Below are 23,338 nucleotides of genomic sequence, written 5' to 3' on the forward strand. Positions count from 1 at the left end.
ATACCTGACTGCCAGTGGGCTGCCCTGGGTGAAAGGCTCTCACTCCTGTCCACAGACTGAATGAATTGTCCCCTGCAGGCCAGGAGTTCAGTGCTGACTCCCTAATCATGGAAGCATGGATTCATGGCATGGTTTGGGTTGGAAGGGACCTCAAAGCCCATCCAGTTCCACCTCTGCCATGGGCAGGGACATCTCCCACTAGACCAGGCTGCTCATGTAGATGAGCACATCTAATGTGTTCTGGACACACAGGCTGCATCACTGCAGCCTCTGCTGTCACGTGTGAGCCACATTTGGGCACAGGAGTATCTAATCCTGTGCCTCTCTGTGCTGCTGCTCTGTCCATTCCATGTTCAAGCTGTGTCCTTGCTGGGCAGCACATCTGTAGGATGGATTAGATCCATTTGTTCACCTCACAGAAAGCTGGGAGTTTTCCATGTATTGGAAACTTGGCCAGTGAGCTCAGCCTGATTGGATCCAATGTCATAAGAGCCCTGGCCTGATGGGGATGGCATTGCTCCTCTCCTGGGGCTAGGAGTGATGGAAAATCACATCCTTGAGGAGACCAGCCACCACCATCAGAAGGATGAAGATGCAGAGTTTCTGACAGGCGTGAAAAGAAAATTGTCTCCAGGAACTTGGAGCTTGATTGAGTTTACTCATATTTCTACCACAAATCTGGCTATTTCTGGTGTGTTCATTGCTGATCATTCATTTTCTTTTGAATTGAATTGCAGCCACTGCAGGCAGATGAGCATGTCCTGATCCAGGGCAGTGGCCACACCCTGCACATTAAGGAGGCCCAGGTGTCAGACACGGGGCGCTACACTTGTCTGGCCTCCAACATTGCTGGGGAGGATGAGCTGGAGTTTGATGTAAATATACAAGGTAAAAGGGTAACAAAACTCTCCTGGTAGCCTGCTTTTCTAGTATTCTGGGATGTTTGAATTAATAATTTTAGGTCCTTTACCCTTGCGTGGTCAAACCCAATGGTTTTGTGTTTTGTTTGGCTTTAATTTCAGAGATATTTTGCTCATTGCTGACATTTTGTGTTTGATTATTCTTTTATATGTTGTGTTTCTGAAATCAGTGCAATGACATAGCAACTCTGATCTTCCTCTAAATGCCATGAAAAATTTTAATTAGTTTTGAACTAAGACATACTTTATTTTTCTGTTTTGAGTAGTATTTAGAGGCCCCAGACATAAGCATTCTATTGGCCTACTGTGTGTAAATACAAGGAAACAATCATGAGTAATTTCTGAAAATTGAGACAAAATGAGAGCTTGAGTGAAACCAGATACCTCGTTGTTTAACTATTTTTGTTGATGAATACCCTCTGTGTTTGTTACCAGGTCATCTTACACTGCTATTTATTAGTCTTCAAAAAATACTCAGTAAATTGCTCAATTGTTCATTCTAGAAGAACTAGAATTTTCCTGGGCAACTTAAAGTAGGGGGAGGGATTGATTTAATACACTTAATTTTTATTACTGCTATTGAACATTACAAAACCTTCTTGTTTCTTAACTTTACCAGTTATTTCTGCTGAAAAATGCTAACGTTTTTCCTCTTCCTTGTTACAGTTCCTCCTAGCTTCCAAAAACCTTACAGGGAATGGGAAGCTGGGAACATGGTAGATGTAGAAAGAGGTGGAGAAAGTAGAGATGTGATTGTCAACAACCCCCTGTCACTGTACTGTGAGACCAATGCTGTTCCTCCCCCTGTGCTCACGTGGTTTAAGGATGGGCATCCCCTGAGCTCCAGTGACAGAGTGCTCATCCTGCCAGGTGGGTGTTCAACTGGCACTCTCTGCCCTGCACTGAGCAGAGGGATGGAGCTCCTCTCCTGTGAGGAAAGGCTGGGACAGTTGGGATTGTTCAGCCTGGAGAAGAGAAGCATCAGGGTGACCTCATTGTGGCTTTGCAGTGCCTGAAAGGGCTGACAGGAAACTGGAGGGACAGGACAAGGGGGTATGGACTCAAATTAAAAGAGAGTGGGTTTAGATTGGATATTGGGAAACAATTATTGCCTATGAGGGTGGAGAAGCCCTGGCACAGGGTGCTCAGAGAAGCTGTGGCTGCTCCTGGATCCCTGAAAATTTCCAAGGCCAGGTTGGATAGGTGTTGGAGCAACTTGGGATAGTGGAAGGTGTCCCTGCCCATGTCAGGGGATGGCACTGGATGATCTCAGAAGTCCAATCCAACCCAAACCATTCTATGATTAAGGAATGGATTTAGTGCTCATGGTGACACACTTCTCCTCTTCAGAGTGCTTCTTTAATGTTCTTTTCAGACTTCATTAGCTGGAAATGTTTCTCTCCAGTCCTTGGCCTTAAATTGTTTCCTTTAATTTAAGAAGTAGTCCCTAAAATAGTGTTAATGTCACCACTGAACTCGTACAGTCAATCATGGGATCTCAGAACAGTTTGGTTTGAAGGAATCTTAAGGCCCATCTCATTCTACCCTCTTCCATGGGCAGGGACACCTTCCACTATCTCAGGTTTCTTCAAGCCCCATCCAGCCTGGCCTTGCACACTTCAGTGTGTTGCATAATGAAATACAGCAATGATACCTTCTCTCTGTGTTCCTGATTTATTTCCTTATTAAATTTTCTTTGACAAAAAGATAATTGGAGTAGAAAAGGGACGAGCATGGAAAGCATGTTTGCAGCAGAAAAATGGCCATAATCTCTTACTTAAGCTCGTGGGGAAGGGAAAGAGCTGCCTGCAGTCATGAGTGTTGCTGTGCAGAGGTGGTTTGGGATGGAGTGTTTAAAGAAGGGCAGTGGTAAAAGGAGAACACCTGCCTATCCATGTTCTCCATCTCTTGAGAGAGCAATGACAAATACTCCCAAAGTGTATTCCTAAGATTTCCTCTCCGGAAGGTATTGATATGGCTATGCTTTTATGAAGAATAGAGTGAAAAGTACCTCTAAGCCTCAGAGGTGAGTCTTTTCAGTTTGGAATGGAATATTGTGCTTATATTTCCTTTTGCCTATTAGTTCTGTGCCATCTTATTGAGAAATATTTCTATTTTTGATGGAAGGGTAATTCCTGGATGCATATTGCTGCAGCATGTTTTTCCTTTATGTAGAATTAATTGCTGTTTTCTAACATTTCAGTATGGGCATGGCTGCACTCCAACTGTCTGCCTGTATAGAAGAAGTAGCCAGAAATAAAAACCTTTAGCTACTTAAATTCAGACCAAATGCTGACCATTCATGGATTTGCTTGTTCAGTCTCTGGTGAGGGGTGCCTGATGCTGGCCTGGGTTTGTGTTTGCAGGAGGCCGGGCACTGCAGGTGGCGCGGGCGCGCGCGGGGGACGCCGGCAGATACACGTGCGTGGCGGTCAACGAGGCGGGGCAGGACTCCATCCACTACGATGTCCGAGTGCTCTGTGAGCTCCCCTTCTCCTCTGGGTGCCACACAGGCCGTCTGTGCAAGATAACCAGCCACCAGAGTCCTGGGGTTTTTAATGTTTATTTGTAAACAATGGCATGGTGTTTGGGGTGCTAGAGTTGTGTGGGCAGTGTGTTGGTGTTCTTAGTTCCGTGTGAGTAGGGTATTATTATAGGAACTCACTTGTGTTACAGCTCTCACCATTCACCAGAAAGAAAAGTGCAGGTAAAAAATCCAGGTTTTGTCTTGGTGTCTCTTGTTCTTTCTTCAGCTTCCCATTGAGAATTGTGACCAATACTTTTCTCTCTTTACTTTGGTCATCATTTTCCACAATACTTGCAGAACTCCTGAAGCCTGAAGGGAGCTGAGGATTTAGATTAATGAATGCCTGCACAACCATTTGGATGACTTTTTGTGTCTGTTGATGTACTCAATGTTTTAGCCTTGGGAAACACTTCTTTGCCTCTATGGCAGTGTTATACCATTGAAAATACTGATTTATTGTTACAAAGGGGTCCTGCCTTGGAAATAATCTTTTATTTTGATGGCAATGAACAGTGGAATAACTGGAAGATGGGTTTTTACCTCTCCTCCTCTCTGTGTGCTGTGAATAAGTGTAGTTCTGCTGCAGTTCTGTAGTTCTCCTTGGAGTTGTGCTGAGTTGTTCCAGCTGAACTACTCATGGGATGGCTTTATCTTTCACTGGAGGTTTCACCCCTTCCTCCTGCAAACCCAGTCTGATCTCACAACCACTTGAAAGGTGCTGAGTGTGTGTTCTTCTCGCCTTCGCTGCCTGCAGCTCCCCCATCCATCAGTGGGGCTGATGGGGACCTTCCAGAGGAGGTGACTGTGCTGGTGAGCAAGGAGGCAGCCATGGACTGCATTCCCAGTGGGAGCCCTGCCCCAAGGATCACCTGGCAGAAGGATGGCCAGCTCCTGGCAGAGGATGACAAGCACACATTCCTGTCCAATGGAAGGAGGCTACAGGTCGTGTAACCTTTTTGATAGTGGAAAAACTGGATTTTGGCAACAAAATACTGTCTGGTTTTGCTGAGTAGGAAGTATTTTCTTTCTTCTACAAGGTGCTGCAAACATATAAGGTGTTTTTGTCCTTTTTTTGTGTCCCTTGCTGCTTCTCACTCCCATGTCGTTCCTCAAATCCAGCCATTTGTGGGTTCATGCTATGAACCACATCCATTGAAATCACTTGCTTTTAAATATTACTGATTTTTTTAATTTTTTTTTTTTTTTTAGAAAATAGTGAGAATAGTGTATTCTGAAGAACTTCCCATTGATGAATGAAATTCAAAAAATCATGAAAGCAGATTTGCTGCAAAATTTGCAAAATTTGCTGCACTTGCTTCTTTGGCAGTGAGTTGTCTATATATTTGCTCCAAAACCATGTTTTGTCTTTTTTTTTTGCCTTAGATTCTGAATTCCCAAATAACAGATACTGGCAGGTATGTCTGCATTGCAGAAAACATAGCTGGAAGTGCCAAGAAGTATTTTAACCTCAATGTTCATGGTAAATACCATCATCCTTAACTTCTGACTTCTGTCAAATGCTGGTTCAGCTTGGATGTGTTATTCTTAGCAGAGTGCTTAGATCCCCTCAGCTTCATTTCTGGGAGTCCTACTGGGTGTGATGGAGATTGACAGACCAGAACTCAAAAATCAGTTTAAAGTAACTTGACAACATACTGCTCCTCATATGTGTTCCAGAAAAGTGGGAATCATTATTGAGGGAGCCTGGTGTGGTGGCTGTGTTTATCCTGTGGGGGTTGCTGAGCCCTGGAATTATGAATTATAAACAGGTTGGATTATAGCCTGTTTTGATACATTCAGAAAATGCATTTTTTCAAAGAAATTTATGATAGAAAGCATTAAACAAAGATACAAAAAAGCACCATTCCCACCAATTCTTCTGCACAGTTCCATGTTTCAACCTAACAAGGAATACTGGCAGCTACATTTTTTTCTGCTTTAACTGATAGAAAACAAGGGCTGTCATTTCTGCCACCTAAAGACAGTACCAGCATCCCAGGAATGTAAGGAGTCAGTTTATTGCACACAGAATAATTGCATTTTTTCCTCTGTCACACATGCAACAAATTTACCTACTACGTGGCACAGATTCATAGCACTTTTTGCTACTCAGTAATGCATTTAGCCAAAAATAGTGTTGTCATGGGAAGAATTTGCCCTGGAATTGTTCTCTGAGAAGTTATTTTCTGGACAGACAGTGGAATCTGTCCAGATTTCCTGATGTGTGAGTTTTGCTTTTAAGTCAAAATATTTCACTTTTCCTGACATTTGTATTTAAATTTAAACTTCTGTCATAAAAATATTTGGTTTTAGTAACTATGGCTAAATAGGGTTCTCTTAAAAGAAATATTTGCATGAAGTTTCAATTCTAACTCAACAGTATTACAAACTTAGGTCTACTTTTCTTAATGCCTTTTTATTTGAAAAATTAGATTGTAGGTGGTCAGGAAAAGACCACACTGGATGAAGCACTAAGGAAAATGCATTATCAGTAAGCAGCAGGACCTGTGTTTTGTCCATGTCAAAAAAAAAAGGCTATTTCCCAGCATTTTTATGCGTTTCTAATAGAACTGCTCTCATAAATTTAAATAAAATACTAAAGATGTTTCTCTTTATTAAACTGAAAATATCTCCAAGCTGAGGTAATAAAATTAATACAACACCTTTTAAACATAGGAAATAAGCACCCAGATTTAAAATAGAAGGAATAATAGATAATTTTTATTCTGAGTGCTATATTTGAGTCTGTGACTGTGTCTTTATGCACGTACAGATACATTTCCATATGTAGATTACCTGTGGTACATTTGTGGGTGTTTGTTGCTGCAGAAATTGAAATCACCCACTGATACAATTTAGGCAAATTTCATTAAAGGCAGCTGAGATTTGACCCTGTACATTAAATTACCCACTGCCAATAATCCTATCTGTGGAAAAGAAATTGTAAAAGTAAATAAATATAAGTAACTGTCAAATGTCGTCAGATCAGAATTCTCCACTTGCTCTATGAACCATTTTATCCTCTTTATCAGGGAAATATTCTTCAGTTATGCCAAGCTGAAAAATATGGACTGAATTCCCCATTTACATGGACTGCTCTTGTTTGTGCAGTGCCCAGAGGAGCCATAAACTTGCCTTAATGACTGGTTTGTGTCACTCAAGTGGCAGCAAACAGCTGGAGCATTTCAGGGGGAGATGGGCCAAAATACTTCAACATTTCTGTCTTCGAAGAGGAGGAGTCCGTGTGTTCTTTGGAATGATTTTTCCATACAATAAAGCCAAGAACATGCTTTTGCTTTCCTCTTAAGTGTTTTATATATCCCCACTGCAAAAACATGGCAACTAGAGCTTGGGGGTTATTTAAAAGGAGAGATTTACAGTTCTTTCATTCTAAATCGTTCTTGTAGAAAGGTCACATGTCAAACTGTTCTTGATTTAAAAATTCTGGGACTTGTAAGCTTAAGGAATGCACCCCTTGGAGCAAAATGCTTCATGCCAGGATTTTCCAGTGCTTAGCTCACTTGTAAGCAACAGGTTTGTCTGGTGGATGGAACAACTCTGAACTGTGTCAGGAAGAGTAAGTTTGGGGTCTCTGTAGGTGGAAAATGGAGTGTTCCAGAGAGAACAGGAGCAGCAAAGAATCAGGAATAAGTGATAGTAATCCTGCATATCCTGACAATGGGAATTTGCTCTGTCCTGCCTCACACAGCAAATGTGCATGAGCAGTGTTAGAAAACTGGCAGTGCATTGTCAGGATCTTGTGTGGGTTTGTTAGCCCTCCCAGGCCTGCAGCACAGGACTGCAAATGAAATAGCTGACATTGTTGTGAAGTGCAGGAGCAGGAGTGACCATTAGATTCGTTTCAGTCATTTCCAGATGCATCCAGAAAGGAGTGGATCCATTCATAGGATGTGAAAGATCTTTGCAACCTGGGCCTTTGGCAAAACACAGCAATTCAGCTTTATTGTAGTAAATTAGGATCTTGTGGGAAATCCTGTGCTGATGCAGTGACAGATGCTATTAATGTATTTTTCTCTCCACAGTTCCTCCAAGTGTTGTTGGGACTAACCCTGAGAATCTGACCGTGGTGGTGAATAATTTAATCTCTCTGACTTGTGAGGTCACGGGCTTTCCACCTCCTGATCTCAGCTGGCTCAAGAATGGAAAGCCTATCAGTTCAAATTCCAACACTTTCATTGTGCCTGGTGAGGAATCTCAGATTTTCTGCAGCCTTCAGGCTCAGCTTCTGTCTGGTTTGTCTTGATAAGGCCCATGGCCACTCTTCGTGGGGCACAGTGCCCGTGCTCAGCCTGTTGCACCTGTAATCCTAAAGCAGCCTTTGGGATTGACACAATCACCCCTGAGCAAATCTCCAGCCTTCTCTCCTCGCTCCAGGTGCTCGGATGCTGCAGATTCCCCGAGCCAAGCTGTCAGATGGTGGAGAATACACTTGCACTGCCAGGAACCAAGCTGGGGAAAGTCAGAAGAAGAGCTTCCTAACTGTCCTTGGTTGGTGTTTTACTGTTTTCTTGGAAAGTGTGGGGAGGTTTATCTCCTTTAAATGCAGAACTGAGTGTGGGTTCCTTCCCCAGTGCCCCCGAGCATCAAGGCGCAGGGGGGAGCGTCGGTGGCGGTGCTGAGTGTGCGAGCGGGCACCCCTGTGACCCTGGAGTGCGAGTCCAACGCCATCCCAGCGCCCGTCATCACCTGGTACAAGAACGGCCGCCTCGTCCCCGACTCTGCTGCCACAGAGCTCCTGGCAGGCGGGCAGAGCTTGAGGATTAAGGCTGCAGAGGTGGGCCAGGCTGGGGGGAGGCTGCATCTGCCACTGCTCTGCCCCTGCCAAGCAATTATTTCAGTCTTTCGTGGTGTGTTTTGCTTGCTTTGCAAAGATGTGTTTCATCCTGTGAGTCTCACTTTGAGTTGGCAGAGGCACAGGTTGTTAATGTCGCTAAACTGTAGCGTTAAGATAAGAATCCATAATGATTTCTTCTAAAACTTGTTTTTGTTTCAGGTTTCTGACACAGGACAGTATGTGTGCAAAGCCATAAATATTGCAGGACGAGATGATAAAAATTTCCATCTCAATGTTTATGGTGAGCACCCTCTGCATCATCTACAGTAGTTATTATAACAGCACAGACTTAGCAGATTAGGCAATTCAAAATCAGTTTACATAACATTCTTGTTGCTTCCATTCAATTCAAAATCAGTTTACATTACATTCTTGCTGCTTCCGTTCAATTCACAGTGCCTCCAAGTATAGAAGGCCCTGAGCAAGAGCTGGTCAGTGAATCCATCAGTAATCCTGTCACCTTTGTGTGTGATGCTACTGGAATTCCTCCACCCACGTTAGTGTGGCTTAAGAATGGAAAACCAATAGGTAACATTGTCTCATGCTTTTCACTCCTCTTCTTTCCCTCTTTGAGGCTCCACTTTGCTGTTTGCTGCCTGGTTTGTGTTTCTCCATTTGTCTCTAGACAGACTCTTATGAGAACTGATTGGAACCTTTATTTTGAAACTTCGATGGAACAATTTCTCCCAAAAAAGATGTTTGCTCCCTGTATCCTGGTTTGGAATGATGACTTGTTTATGTATTTCAGAAAACTTGGATTCTCTTGAGGTTCATATTTTATCTGGTGGAAGCAAGCTTCAGATCGCTCGCTCTCAGCTCCTGGACAGTGGCACCTACACGTGTGTTGCCTCCAATCCAGAGGGGAAAGCTCAGAAAACCTATGTACTTTCCATCCAAGGTAAGAAATGGGGGAGGATGCAGGGAACAGAGCTTGTTGAACATTGGGTGAACGTGACACTGTGTGTGCTAGGGACACTGAGGTCACATAACCACATAGAAAAGTGGAGAGTTTGAACTATTACTTTTGTAACCAGAGGGGAGAGTGGTTGGAGAATTTAATACTTCTGGTTCAAAATTTGCATGGAAAAGAATATCCTTAAGCCCTGACTATGGAACTTGAACAGAGTTGTGCAGGTTGTATGTGTCTGCTGCTGGTCACATCTTTCCTCCTCTTGAGCCCTGGAGCTGCCTTGTTTGGCTGCAGAGCAGCACATGGAGATGGATTCAGGAGCAGTGGTACCTATTGTGCCGTGGGAAGAGTTAGCAAAGACCTGCTGCCAGAATTTCCTTAGGAATACTTCCCTCACCCCCACCTCAAGTGACAAACACTTATTTGTTATGGAATTGTCTCCTGCCTTGCTGTGAATCACCCTTACTTAGTCTGCAACTGTTGTGTTTTCCTCTGTTCCTAATGACTCATCCCCACTAATTGCACTGGTGTACCCCTGCCTGTCAGTTTTCCCCCAGGTTTGGGAATGGAATGTGAACTGGCTGTTTGATCAAATGGGTCTGAAATTGCTTGAAATGCTCAGAACTTATTAGTGGGACTGACAGTTTTGACTTCATGAATAGCAAAACTGTCATCCTTGTTCCTTGGGAATGCAGGCTGGAAATGGCTTTGATTAGGATGGAATTAGTGAGGATGTTCACAGGGCTACGATGATGTTTGTCACAGACTCCCAGACTGGTTTGGGCTGGAAGGGACCTTAAAGTCCATCCAGTCCCACCCCTGCCGTGAGCAGGGACACCTTCCACTAGCCCAGGCTGCTCCAAGTCCTGTCCAGCCTGGCCTTGGACACTTCCAGGGGTCCAGGGGCAGCCACAGCTGCTGAGAACCTGCCCAGGTGCTGCATTAAGTGCTGGTGCTGTCTCTAGTTCAGGTTACATTTCTTACTGCTGATTCTCTTCCCTCCATGGTGCATTTCCAGTTCCTCCCAGCATTGCTGGCTCTGAGATGCCAAGTGAGTTTGGTGTTCTCCTGGGAGAGAGTGTCCAGCTGCTCTGCAATGCCACTGGAGTGCCCACCCCGGATGTGCAGTGGCTGAAGGACGGAAAAACAATTGCCAGCGATGATTTACAAAGGATAAGGCAAGAAAAATAAGCAGGCACTTCATTCTCTTCTATAATTTTAAGGGCCCTAAGGAGGGAATGTGAGGAGAGCCTGAACTGGAGCTTTGCCAGGTTAAGAACATAATCTCCCTCCTTAGCTTCTATAAATCAAGTATAATTTGTTTGATTTTTAAAAATTGCATTTTCTTAACAGAGATAAGAGATAAGTGTATGATATTTATATCTTTCTCAGTTAATAAATTCCATAAAAGTTCACCAGCTTCATGAAAGTTTATTAGGGTAATTTAGTTCCTGTGGAAGGGAAAGATCTGAGGCATAGAACCATTTTACTTGATGCATTTCATTATGAGTCCTTCAAAAGCCTGGCTGGAGTTGAATCTTAAAACAAAGTTAAACAGGACATCTCTAGGAAAAACTTCTTAGCCTATTGCTAACAAAAATATTTTGCACAACACAGTGATTGTCTCATCAAGCTCCCAGGAAGATAGAGGTAGTTACTGAAATCTCCAGACCAGACTGTTTATTTCCAGGTCAGAGGAATACTAAACAAACTCACTATGCTTTGTGATGGTCCTTGTAGAGTTACTCCAGATGGTAGCACATTGAACATCTCCAGAGCTCTCACCTCAGACACAGGAAAATACACTTGTGTGGCTACTAACCCTGCAGGAGAGGAGGACAGGATTTTCAACCTGAATGTATATGGTGAGTTCTGCCAGATGTGAGACCCAAGTCTGCTCTGTAATCACATCCTTGGGAGTGCTCCCAAGGGAGAGCCCAGAGAGGAATGCCTGTCTGCAGTGGAATTCTGCATGCACATGTTTCCAATTGCCTGTGCTGTAGATATTATACAGGATAATTTGTCAATGACAAAAGGGTTGAAATTGCTGGTAAATATGTTCTGGGATAAACAGGAATTAATTGTTTGGTGGATTTCATAAGAGAAGGATTCTGCTTGTGGTGATTTTTTATTTCTTGTGGTAAAGAATATATTGGGGTTGATTTCCTGTGACACTGCTGTTTTGTTGTATTATCTTCCCTAATTCCAATCAAAGCACATCAGTTAGGAGCAGAGTGGTATGAAGGGAACTGATAGTCAAAGGTCCTGAGAGTTTAAAAATGAGACAATATTAGAGGAAATTGCTCAGTTTTACATCCAGTGGTTAGTGAGTGTAATCCTTTAACAGCATAGAGAGTGGATATTTTAAGTTGTGGAAAATGTGGTCATTAAATACAGTGTAGAGGAGAGGGGAGAATTCTTCCCAGGCAGGTTTTCACCATGGGTTAGGTATCTGTCCCACTTACACAGACTCAGAATCAGTGGGAAAACAGGCATGAGGAGAGCAATAAGTGATGGTCTTTGGTATCATAAAAATCCACAGCACATCTTTTTGGGACAGAGTGGCTCTGCACAACAGTAGGGAGTTTTGCTCAGTTTGTATTGGTTGAAGTTCAAGCAATAGCCAACTTAAAGATCTTACTGGTGTCACTGTCACAGTGAGTGATGGGATCATAACTGAGCCGGTACCTGGAGATGCACCTGCCTGGGTTTCTTGATATAATGAACCCCCAAGGCCATTGCTTTCAAACTAACCTGTAACCCCAAAGAGCCCCAAAGCTCTTGGGGGTTTGTGTCATCATCCAGAATGCTTACCTAGACATTTTGTGCTTTTTCTGTTTGAAAATGAAGTCAGCAGATGCATCTAGACATCAGCAAACTAACTTTCCTTCTCTGTGATTCACTGTATATGAGGTTTATTGAAGGCCATGAGTTTGAGTGGTCCCTTCTGGCGCTGGGTTCAGCCCTGCCCTTCCTGCACTGTCCTTCTCTCCCCAGGAACTTCAAGCCCTGAGCTCTGTCTTGCTTGCTCCAGGCTGACAAATCAAAGAGAATTCTACTGTCATTGTACAGTGCCTCTGATTTGAAATTTATAAATGGATGATTCTTAGTGCTCAAAACTATTGTCTGAGGATTTACTCTATGAAGGATTGGATCCTCTTACTGAATTGCCAGTGGGGAATTAGGGGCACGGTTTCCTGCAAGGTGGAATGGTTTCAAGAGCCTGTTTTAATACATTCCTTTCCATCATCTACAAAATGCAGTTCCTCCAACGATAGCCAATAGTAAAGATGAAGCAGAGGAGCTCACTGCCCTTTTGGACACCTCCCTAAACATTGAATGTGCTGCTGCTGGGACCCCCCCACCACAGCTCCACTGGCTGAAGAATGGCCTTCCTCTGTCCGTCTCCTCCCAGATCAAGCTCCTCTCAGCTGGGCAGATCCTCAGGTTGTTTTTCTTTTCTTTTAACTAGATTACTTTCTGTTCTTTTTTGCAGTATCAGCATAATTCTGCTGTATTTTTGGAAGCAAGAGTAAAATTTGATCCGAACCATGCCATAATAAAGGTAATATGTTCCATGTATTCCATTCACAGCTTGCTTTAATTGCTTTTTCCTTAGACTTGCCCGAGTGCAGATAGCTGATACTGGAGTGTACACTTGTGTAGCATCTAACAGGGCTGGAGTGCACAACAAACATTACAACCTGCAAGTTTTGGGTGAGTGTCTCTGAAATGTTTTATGTAAAGAATCTTATCTCTTGATTTCTTAAACATACTCTTTGGTTTTCTTTTTCACCGATGCCACACTCACAAGTGTAGATCTTAGATATTACCACTGGGGAAATACTAACTTTTCAAAGTATTGGGGTTTTTTTAAATGGAAAGTGTTTAAGCCCTAGAAAAGTCCTTACTTGAATTGTCACCCATAACATAAAATCACAGAGTGGTTGGGATTAGAAAAGACCTTAAAGCTCATCTAGTTCCAGGTCCCATAATGTCACAGGTTTTTTTAAGAAGAATATTTCATTTGTAAGCAAAGTTTAGCACAGGAATCTAAGTGGGGAAGTGCAGAAGGGCAGCTGTTCCAGCTGTGCTGTGCCTGAAATACCCCTGTCCCGTGTGTGACTGAGCTCTGTCCCTGCAGTGTCCTTGTCCCATGTGTGTCTCGGCTCTGTCCCCGCAGTGTCCCTGTGCTGTGTGACTGAGCTCTGTCCCTGCAGTGTCCCTGTCCCTGTCCCATGTGTGACTCGCCTCTGTCCCCGCAGTGTCCCTGTGCTGTGTGACTCGGCTCTGTCCCTGCAGTGTCCCTGTGTGTCTCGGCTCTGTCCCCGCAGTGTCCCTGTGCTGTGTGACTCGGCTCTGTCCCTGCAGTGTCCCTGTCCATGTGTGACTCGGCTCTGTCCCCGCAGTGTCCCTGTGCTGTGTGTCTCGGCTCTGTCCCTGCAGTGTCCCTGTCCCTGTGTGTCTCGGCTCTGTCCCCGCAGTGTCCCTGTGCTGTGTGTCTCGGCTCTGTCCCCGCAGTGTCCCTGTGCTGTGTGTCTCGGCTCTGTCCCTGCAGTGTCCCTGTGCTGTGTGTCTCGGCTCTGTCCCCGCAGTGTCCCTGTCCCTGTGTGTCTCGGCTCTGTCCCTGCAGTGTCCCTGTGCTGTGTGTCTCGGCTCTGTCCCCGCAGTGTCCCTGTCCCTGTGTGTCTCGGCTCTGTCCCTGCAGTGTCCCTGTGTGTCTCGGCTCTGTCCCCGCAGTGTCCCTGTCCCTGTGTGTCTCGGCTCTGTCCCTGCAGTGTCCCTGTGTGACTCGGCTCTGTCCCCGCAGTGCCGCCCAGCCTGGACAATGCAGGGAGCACGGAGGAGGTGCTGGTGCTGCGGGGTGGCGCGGCTGCCCTGGGCTGTGTGAGCAGTGGCTCTCCTGTCCCCAGCGTGTCGTGGCTCAAGGATGGGCTGTCCCTGCCCCTCGGGGCTCACCTGAGCTCCGGCAGGCACGGGATGGTGCTGCAGGTGCTGCGGGCAGAGCCTGGGGACACGGGCACATACACCTGTGTGGCCTCCAACGCCGCCGGGCAGAGCAGCAAGCACTTCCACCTGAAGGTGCTGGGTGAGTGTTCATCTCTCAGCATGAGCAGGGACATGCACTTCAAACACCTCCAGGGATAAGGAGTGTTTTCTTAGGCTCAAAGAATCCCAGAGTGGTTTGGGTTGGGAGGGACCTTAAAGCCCATCCAGTCCCACCCCTGCTGTGAGCAGGGACACCTTCCACTATCACAGGGTGCTCCAAGCCCCATCCAGCTTGATAATTTCAATAAATGAGAGAAATAAGGAAATTAAAGGTACCTAAAGATGTGTGAATGTGCAATACACTATGTGTTTCCCCCATATTGAAATGTGCTATAATTAATATAATTATATGCTATAAATTAATAACTTTCCTTAGCAGAAATTCAGCTTTGACAGGAAGATGTGCAGCTGAAAGCACAACAGTTCAAAAGCTGATAAATATGTTTGCTGAAGTTATATGTTTTATCTGCATTTCTAAAAACATTTTCTACCTAATAATGCTAAATCATAAAATATTCAAATTAATAGGCAGAGTCAGATAGAAATTACCCGAGTTCCTCAGTGAGTTTGTGGTACAGTCAGAAATAATTTAATGCAGACTAATTATGTGGACACTATCCACAAGATCATGTTTTCAGTTTTTACAGGTGTTTTGAGTCCATAAAGAACTGGAATGTTTTTCCTTCTGCAGAGCCACCTCGTATCAATGGTTCAGATGAACCAGAAGAGCTCTCTGTCATTGTTAACAACCCACTTGAGCTTCTCTGCATCTCCTCTGGTATCCCAGTGCCCAAAATCTCCTGGATGAAGGATGGGCGCCCACTGCTGCAGACTGACAATATTCATATACTAGGAGAAGCCATCCGAATAACCAGTGCTCAGGTAGAGCGTTTGTTTCAAAATAGGCTCAGTTCTGCAATCCCTAAAATGGTTCCTCCTGCCTTAGGACCATCCTCAGAGATGTCCTAAAAACCCCTAAAATTCACCCACCTGCATTTATGGTTAGAGAAGGGTCCATGTCAAACAACCTTTAACAACCTGCATCAATAAACTAAGGCTGGATCCAGCTGTGGATGCCCAGGTGAAGTTCCCCAGACAGTGGTGGGATATGGTCAGGGATTGATTGCTGTTTGTTTTTAAAACAAACACTTCTGGGCTGTACAGTGAGGAGTTGATGGGAAGGCGAAACCAAGATGATGTTGATGACTGTGTACACAAAAGGATTTCCTCAGTGCCCAAACCTGAGCCTTCCTTAGATGGATCCCTATAGCCAATTCCATCTTTAGTGCTGGACACACATTATCCTGAGAGATTTTATAGAGTCCTGCAGCTCCTGAGCCATCTCTGAATAACCCCATCAAAGTGAAATAAAGAAGTATTCAGCAACTTCATTACTTTCTTTCCAGGCATTCTGTGTCTCCTCTGCTCGTGTTCAAGTGCTGCCTGTTATATGTTGTTGCTATGTTTGTATTTCTTGGTTTTGCTGAATTTTTCCTATAATCTGTAGTTTCTGCTGAAGTTGTTCCTGTGTTTCCAGGTGGAGGACACAGGAAGATACACATGTTTAGCATCTAGCCCAGCAGGAGATGATGACAAGGAATATTTAGTACGAGTGCATGGTAAGTTTAAGGAAAAAAAAATGTAAACTGCTAAGGTACATGTCAGCATCTCATTTAACAAACACATATTCCTAAAGATTAAATATTCTGTGATGTTACACTATATGATCAGAATTAATGTTTCTGATTAAGGATGGGTATTCTGAATGTGATACACAATTAAAAGAGAAGTTCCACCAGATTTATGTTACAATTCCAAGTCTTATTTTGAATACCCAGGAAGCTCACAGGTGTCAGTATTTGGTTGGACCAAGTTTGTTGTGCTCACTCTATAGAGACGTGAAATATACTAATATATTTAACACAGGTCTTGAGAGGAAGAACTAATTAATGATACCACAGCTTTTCATTTATTTCAAACTTGAGATAAATTAGAAATGTTGAATAAGCAGTTTTCCTGATGGTTCATATGTGTGGTGCTGATAAATGAGAAATGTTGGCTAAGCAGTTTTCTTGATGGTTCCTGTGTTTGCTCTGTGTTTGTCCCAGTCCCCCCGAACATCGCTGGTACCGGCGGGCCGCAGGAGCTGGCGGTGCTGCAGAACAGCCAGGTGACTCTGGAGTGCAGGTCGGACGCGGTGCCTCCTCCCACCATCTCGTGGCTGAAGAACGGGGAGCTGCTGGAGGTACCGAGCTGCCAGCCCTGTGCTGGCCCTTTGCTCGCTGCAGGTGTCACAGGTGCTCCAGGTCTCTCGCTGCGCTCGCTCGCCCCTCAGCCCAGTTACAGAGCGGCTGGGTAGCCCCAGTGCCGCTGCAGTCAGCCCCAGTGAGCCCCCAGAGCCAGCGGGCATGTGGAGTGGCCATCCCGCTGTCACTTGTTCTTTTTTCCTTTAGGGGGATCCCTTGCTCCTCCTGGATCCTCTGAGCAATGCTAGAAGCCTTCGGTAAACTCCTGAATGGCTTCCCAGGAAAGGTAGCTGAGACAAGACTGCACTCTATGTTTCCTTTGGCTATATTATGCATCCTCCTACTTTAGTAGTATTAGAAAGGAATTGAAGTTCTTTAAAAGAAAATCCCCAGTTTTGTACCAAGTGCATCTTTCCCACTCAGAATTCCATAGTGCTATGGCAAGGCACAGTGTCTTCACTGGTTGAAAGACAGTTAGCAAGATGAGGATGGTTTATACAGAAAGAATCTTTTCCTTCCCGTCCTTGGGACCACTCACAAAACAGGTCCTTTTCAACTGAACATTAAAGTTCAGTTATTAATTGAACTTAATTAAAATTTTTCTCTCAACCTTTGTTCATTAATAAAGAGGAAGCAAATACAGATTATGAATTGTCTCCCTTAACGGTGATCCATCATTAAATCTTAGCCCAAGTTGCTGCTTGTTTGCTTTCCTCTGACATGTCATTCCTCAGACTCTTCCTCTGTGGTAGATTTAGAAGAATTAAATATTACTGGAAGAAGGATATAGTGAGTGAATGTGTCTCACAGAATGCTGCTAGGGACCATGATCTTAATATAGCCAGAAACCAGCTGGAAGCAAATTTAACAGGACCGTTCTACTTCTGGACAGTTAATTCTCTAGCTGAGTGGTGGGGTTTTTTAATAAAAACAAGGTTGAACAAGGCTTGGAAATAAAATATATGAATGCTTTTTTGCTTTAGCCTTCATTGGAAAGCTTGTGTCTGAAAAGCAGAGCTTTCCCTGTTAGGGAACATAAACCATGAAAAGCAGCTGCTGTTAAAAATATTCACCAGAAAACAAAAGTAGAGGAACACTGTGGCAGCCAGAGGTGCTCAGCTGGTTACCTGGGAATTACCTTTGCACTGTTAGTTCTCCTTCTGCCTCATGAACTCATGTCAGAATGTGAGGGCTAAAGCTTCTTGGGGCTTCAAAGCCCATTCAGTGCCACCTCCTGCCATGGGCAGGGAAACCTTTCACTAGCCCAGGTTGCTCCAAGCCCTGTCCAGCCTGGCCTTGGACACTTCAGGGATCCAGGGGCAGCCACAGCTTCTCTGTGCCAGGGCCTCACCACCCAATATGAGCTCATATTCTAGACAGCAGGAAAAATCAGTGTACTGCCCAATGCCCATTTGCTTTTTCAACCCCAAAGAAATGTAACAACACAGCAGCTGTAAATGGGTGTCCTTGGGTGTGGGAAGAGAGGTGAGGAGCTCCTTGGCAAATCATCCTCCTTGCCTGGAAAAGTGGAGGTGTCACAGTGGCAAGAAAGAGCTGGAGAAAGGCAAGTTCTCAGCCTGCAGTGTTACTTCAATTTAAGTTTCACTGGTTTTGTGAAGCAGCCTTCTTGTGGGGATTGTCATTCCTCCCGCTTTTGTTGTCTCCCACGGGGCAGAGTTTGAGACGAGGCCTGCCCTAGTGTATCACTGTGTGCTGAGTGACGGAACTGTGCAGCACCACCTTCTCTGGCAGCACATCTATGGAAAGATCTGGCCTCCAGCAGCTTTGAAGTCGTGGCACTCAAGGGATTTTGGAAATGCACATTGAGGGTTAAGAAAAGAATAGGAGCCTTCTGGCCTAACCTGGCTTTTTTCAAATACTAAACGACTTGCTGAGTTTGTATTTTTTTTCCAACATGAGTTTTTTGGCTGACTTTGAGTAGAGTCTAGGGATTAAGTTACAGCTTCATCCCCTGTCTTCTGTTATCTCTAGCTGTCTGTGTTTAGAAACTGTCACACAAGTTGCTTCTCAACAGGAAATGCCAGTGGTTGCCCAAAATCTGTCAATAACTCACCCTGGTGGTGAATTGTGTCCCCTGAGAGCCCCAGCCCTGCACTGCATCCTTGGAGCTGATGCCTGGTGTGAGAGCAGAGTACCAGGGTGCTAGTGCAGAACACTCTGGGGTGCCCTTCTCAGACCCTCTAACCAGAGGAGTAGATAGGAATGTCAGCTTTCAGTTCCATCCAGAGAGCAGGTAGCACATACTGGAAAAGCCAAGTTCATGCTCTTTTTCCTGATGTTCTTTATCCAGTCAGGTCTCTGAGCACTCGTAGCTGATGTTGCTGTTGATGATTGATGCAGACACAGCCCAGGCTGGGTGTGGTAAAGCTCTCACTGAACTGGCTCTTGGCAGGGGCTGTGGAGTTACTGCAGAGCTGGAAAGAGGGGCAGCCTGTGCCCCAGTGCTGGCTGGTGAACTCCTGGCTGGTCAACTGAGCTGGCTAAGCCTGTGCTGCCTGTGCTGAGCCAGATTGTGATCCTGGAGGAACAGTGTAGAAAAACTTTGATTCTTTCTGCCTGTAGAGTGCATAGATAACAAGATAAATAAAAATAATTATGTGTTATTAGGTGCCCTGTCCATAAAAACTCCAAAGCCCTTTGGCTCTGTAACAGCTGCCTCCTTCAAGCACAAGTCTCAGCAGGGGTTTCAGTGGAGAGGCAGCAAGCAATGCTAAGTTCTGGAAGCTTTCTTTACCCTCTTCTCTTCAGGGCTGTAAAGGCAGCAGTGGGTCCAGCCCCTGGTTTGTCGGTGCCCTTCTCTCCTGGCTGTTATTGCTGAGCAGTGAAGATGCTGTGTGCTCAGAGGCAGCAGTGAGCTCTAAGCCCTGCCTGTGTGTGTGCCCGCAGGGAGGCCCCCGGCTGCGGATCCTGTCCAGCGGGAGGTACCTGCAGATCAACAACGCCGCGCTGGGGGACAGCGCCACCTACACCTGTGTGGCCAGGAACGTGGCGGGGGAGACCACCAGGGAGTTCCTGCTGGCCGTGCACGGTAACCTCGTGGGCAGGCTCGGGCTGCCTGGGCTTTGCACGGCGTTTCTTGCAGGAGTTCAGGTGCAGGGACTGAGTGTTTGTGGTCACTTTCCAGCTGTGTGTTGGTCTCTCACGCTGTGCCCAAATGGGGGCCATGTGCATGGCCTCATGTACACTGCTGAGCACACAGCTGGCCTCTAGACTAAGGGACATGCTGGCCACTTGCCATGGCTCACTCTCCATCCATCTGTGCTTCCTGCAAGCAGAGGCTGTGTCCAGCCATCATCTGACAGGGAGTCAGGATGCATCCAGAGTGAACACCCATATTCAGAACTGAAAAATGCTCTGGGACAAACCCAGAGCAATTCTTTGGACCGTTTGACTGGCACCCTGGGGACAAGGTTTCACAGCTGACATGACAGGTTATGTGAGAGCTATGGCAGCTTCTCTACACCTGGATAGGGCTTGAGGGGCCTTACACTTGATAGTGTGTTCTACCATAGCCCTGAGCTCCATTTTAAACCTTTTTATTTTCTCACCTCTAGTCTGATGAGAAGCTATTCTATTCTCACACTCAGGTGACTGGAAGGAACTTTTCCCCCTTTTTCTATTCCATTTCCAGCCAAATCACATGGGCCTTGCCTTACACTGTGCCCCCAATTACTGGCCTTACCTGGTTGAGCCAAAGTCCTTTTTTCTCCTGAGTGTGTAATCAGGAAGCAAGGATATCCCCACAGCCTTAGCTTGCTGAATTCCATGTGCTGAACTCCTGCTGTTTTAGCTCAGTGATACCCTTTGCAGTAACTTGCAGAGCTGACCTTTGCAGTACATTTCAGCCAAACTTTCTTTCTCCTTCCCTGCTGCACCTTGGCAATCACCATCACTCAGAATGGTAAGAAACTTGTTCCTGTCTTTGCAGAAGCTGCTGCTGCACCTCTTTTCAGTTCAATTTCAGTCATTGCACTGTAGAGTTAATTCCTTTGTATCATCAGCAATTCTCCCTTGCAGTGGCTCCTACGATCCAGAGCAGCCCCCAGACTGCCAGAGTGCACATCAACACCTCTGCCCTGCTGGAGTGTGCTGCAGGAGGAGTCCCAGCCCCCAGGATCACCTGGAGGAAGGATGGAGCTGTTTTTACTGGAAACAGTTCCAGGTATTGCCCAGAATTTACCATAAATATTCTTCATTGCTACTTAAGAACATATTTATTACAGAAATTTAATTAGACATTAAATTGTTCTAGAGAAAAGTAGCAGCACCAAAGGTTTCACCTTTTTGTTGTTAAGAAGGTTTGGCAACCAAATATAATAATAAGTATTTTGACATTAGGGGTTTTGAACAGTAATTGTGAAAGATCTTTAGATTTTTATATAAACACAGAGCTTTGGGATGAAGCCAAGCAATTTAATGCAGTCCTAAAGCTATTCTGTATTTTCTGATACATGAAACTTTTCATACATATTCTAATACCAACTTCTATTATAGTGAATGGTTTCTGTCTCCTGACTGTTTTATAAGGAAGTAGTTTGGCATTTTCTAGAACTGATGAAATAATAAGGAATTCTGTTACATTGCAAAGAAAAAAAGTACAGAGATTAATTAAGTTTTTTTAAGGTTAAATGAGAAACCATAACAGAGGAGGTTGGCTGTTTTCTGTAAATCCAGTATCATTTATGTGAAATCACCATGTCAATCAGATTTCATCATTTCTTTGGGAAATAGATGTGCTGGGAAAGAGTGAAATAAGTGAGAAAACTCTGTGGCCCAATTAACACATGCTTCATTTAGGCCATTGGCTGTGCCCCCTGAGTCATCTCGTCCTCTGCACTGTGGGGTGCCGTGTTGAGGGGTGGTGGGCAGCACCTGTCCTGGTTTGGAGGACAGGTGTCTGCCAAGAAAGGCAGAAGCTTCTCTTTCAAATGGAGAATGTAAACCACTCTCCTCCAAATTATTATTATAATTTTGAAATTAAGGGGCTCTCAGGCAAAGATATGGGAATTAGGAATAACAGTTTGTCACTAGGAAAATTAAAATAGAAATACAGTATTACAAAGAACAATCCCAACACTGACAGAGTCAGAATACAACGTGACACCCCGTCAGTCAGTCAGGGTGTTGGCACAGTCCCATTCAATGGTGGCTGCATCCTCCTGCAGTGGCAGATGTGGTTCAGCTGGAGCAGTGCTCCTGTAGAAGGTGCAGTTTTCCTCTGAAGGTGCAGGGATGATGTGGAAAGGTCTGGCTTTCCTCTGGAATCCAGTGGAAAGAAGGTACTTTGGTGTCCAAAATCTCAATTTTTATCTGGGTAGGAAAGGCTTGGCTGCTCCCCCTGGCTGGAGCATCTCCCAGTGGGATGATGTAATTTTATCAGTCATGCAGTGGGACTCAATGGGCCAGCAGCAGATGATATCTCCTGGAGGGAGGATGGGATGTGGGAAAGATGAAGATGATTGCCCAGCTGGTTTAAAGCTGGGCCATTAGCAGATAATATGTGCCAGGAGATCAGGGTCACTGCCCCACCCGGCTCAACAGATGGTGGCAGAATTCACATTTCTGGCCACATGCTGTACTGCAGCCCAAGACAGCACATTTTGCTCTGTTGCAGGTACTCGGTGCTGGAGGACGGGTCCCTGCACATCCCCTGGGCACAGGTGGCTGACTCGGGCAGATACGTTTGCATGGCCACCAACGCTGCGGGCAGCGAGCGCCGGCGCGTCGACCTGCACGTCCTCGGTACGGCCCGGGCTCCGCTCAGTGCACTGGCAGCAGCTTTCTGCTGGCAAAGGCAGTTCCAGTTTGGCCCCTTCTTAGCTGCTCTGGTTAAAAAAAAGGGAGAGAAATGTATGTGTGTGTATATATATATATAATCATTCTAAATAATTAGGCTTTGTTTGTCCTTAGTTCCTCCAACTATTGCTCCTGGGCAGACGAACATCACAGTTACCGTAAATGTGCAAACCACTTTGCCTTGTGAAGCCACTGGAATTCCCAGACCAGCAATTAGCTGGAAAAAGAATGGGCATCTGCTTAGTGTTGACCAGAACCAGAATATATACAGGTGAGAAGTGTTTTCTTTTTCACTGTGGGTTTCAAGTTTTCAGAGATGATTTTGGCACTTGAAAAAAATCTATCTGTGCTTAAACACTACCTTGTCTAGCCAGCAAATTCAGTGGGCTGATTAGCTCAGAAGGCAAGAAGTATTTAAATGTCTTTTACTTTCTTTTTCCTTTGTTCAGACTCCTGTCTTCAGGTTCCTTAGTAATCATTTCTCCCACTGTGGATGACACTGCTGTCTATGAGTGCTCTGCGTCAAATGATGCAGGAGAAGATCAAAGGGCAATTGATCTCACTGTTCAAGGTAGAGGGGATATTGCTATTTCACATGTGAGGCACCCAGAACTTCTTTGGGGTGTTCCAATGTTGAGATGAGATTTTTATTTCTTTCCTCTTTGATACTGATGTCCATAAGTCTCTGGTATTTCCAAGAATTTATAACAAATTAATGTGAGCAAGTAACCTTTGCCCTTGATTTTCAGTGCCCCCATCCATAGCAGATGAAGCCACAGAGCTCCTGGTAACAAAGCTGTCTCCAGTCGTGGTTTCCTGCACCGCCTCCGGTGTTCCCGTCCCCTCAGTTCATTGGACCAAAAATGGCATCAAGTTGCTTCCCAGAGGAGATGGCTACAGAATTCTCTCTTCAGGTAACGTGCTGCAGGAAGTTAGTGCGACCAGGCACATCCATAAGGAATGAATTACAGAAATGCAAACAATCCCCCAAAGATCCCCTCTCTGATGGCTTGG

General features: G+C 45.0%; 1 protein-coding gene across 1 annotated transcript in view; it reads left to right on the top strand.

Moving 5' to 3' along the window:
* HMCN1 (hemicentin 1) overlaps positions 1 to 23,338 on the top strand; it is a 157,206-nt gene that overhangs the window by 107,587 nt on the left and 26,281 nt on the right. Inside the window, exons 53-77 of the mRNA XM_056497859.1 lie at positions 738 to 888; positions 1,587 to 1,790; positions 3,287 to 3,400; positions 4,202 to 4,389; positions 4,831 to 4,927; positions 7,491 to 7,652; positions 7,843 to 7,956; positions 8,040 to 8,242; positions 8,462 to 8,543; positions 8,699 to 8,830; positions 9,051 to 9,200; positions 10,231 to 10,390; positions 10,953 to 11,077; positions 12,476 to 12,659; positions 12,832 to 12,929; positions 14,023 to 14,301; positions 14,953 to 15,143; positions 15,799 to 15,880; positions 16,370 to 16,506; positions 19,415 to 19,556; positions 20,546 to 20,690; positions 22,143 to 22,270; positions 22,439 to 22,595; positions 22,774 to 22,895; positions 23,074 to 23,238. Of these exons, the coding sequence (XP_056353834.1) occupies positions 738 to 888; positions 1,587 to 1,790; positions 3,287 to 3,400; positions 4,202 to 4,389; positions 4,831 to 4,927; positions 7,491 to 7,652; positions 7,843 to 7,956; positions 8,040 to 8,242; positions 8,462 to 8,543; positions 8,699 to 8,830; positions 9,051 to 9,200; positions 10,231 to 10,390; positions 10,953 to 11,077; positions 12,476 to 12,659; positions 12,832 to 12,929; positions 14,023 to 14,301; positions 14,953 to 15,143; positions 15,799 to 15,880; positions 16,370 to 16,506; positions 19,415 to 19,556; positions 20,546 to 20,690; positions 22,143 to 22,270; positions 22,439 to 22,595; positions 22,774 to 22,895; positions 23,074 to 23,238 (3,712 nt within the window). The remainder of the gene's footprint in view (positions 1 to 737; positions 889 to 1,586; positions 1,791 to 3,286; positions 3,401 to 4,201; positions 4,390 to 4,830; positions 4,928 to 7,490; positions 7,653 to 7,842; positions 7,957 to 8,039; positions 8,243 to 8,461; positions 8,544 to 8,698; positions 8,831 to 9,050; positions 9,201 to 10,230; positions 10,391 to 10,952; positions 11,078 to 12,475; positions 12,660 to 12,831; positions 12,930 to 14,022; positions 14,302 to 14,952; positions 15,144 to 15,798; positions 15,881 to 16,369; positions 16,507 to 19,414; positions 19,557 to 20,545; positions 20,691 to 22,142; positions 22,271 to 22,438; positions 22,596 to 22,773; positions 22,896 to 23,073; positions 23,239 to 23,338) is intronic.

The sequence above is a fragment of the Oenanthe melanoleuca genome, chromosome 8, assembly GCF_029582105.1.
Source record: "Oenanthe melanoleuca isolate GR-GAL-2019-014 chromosome 8, OMel1.0, whole genome shotgun sequence".
Lineage (NCBI taxonomy): Eukaryota > Metazoa > Chordata > Aves > Passeriformes > Muscicapidae > Oenanthe > Oenanthe melanoleuca.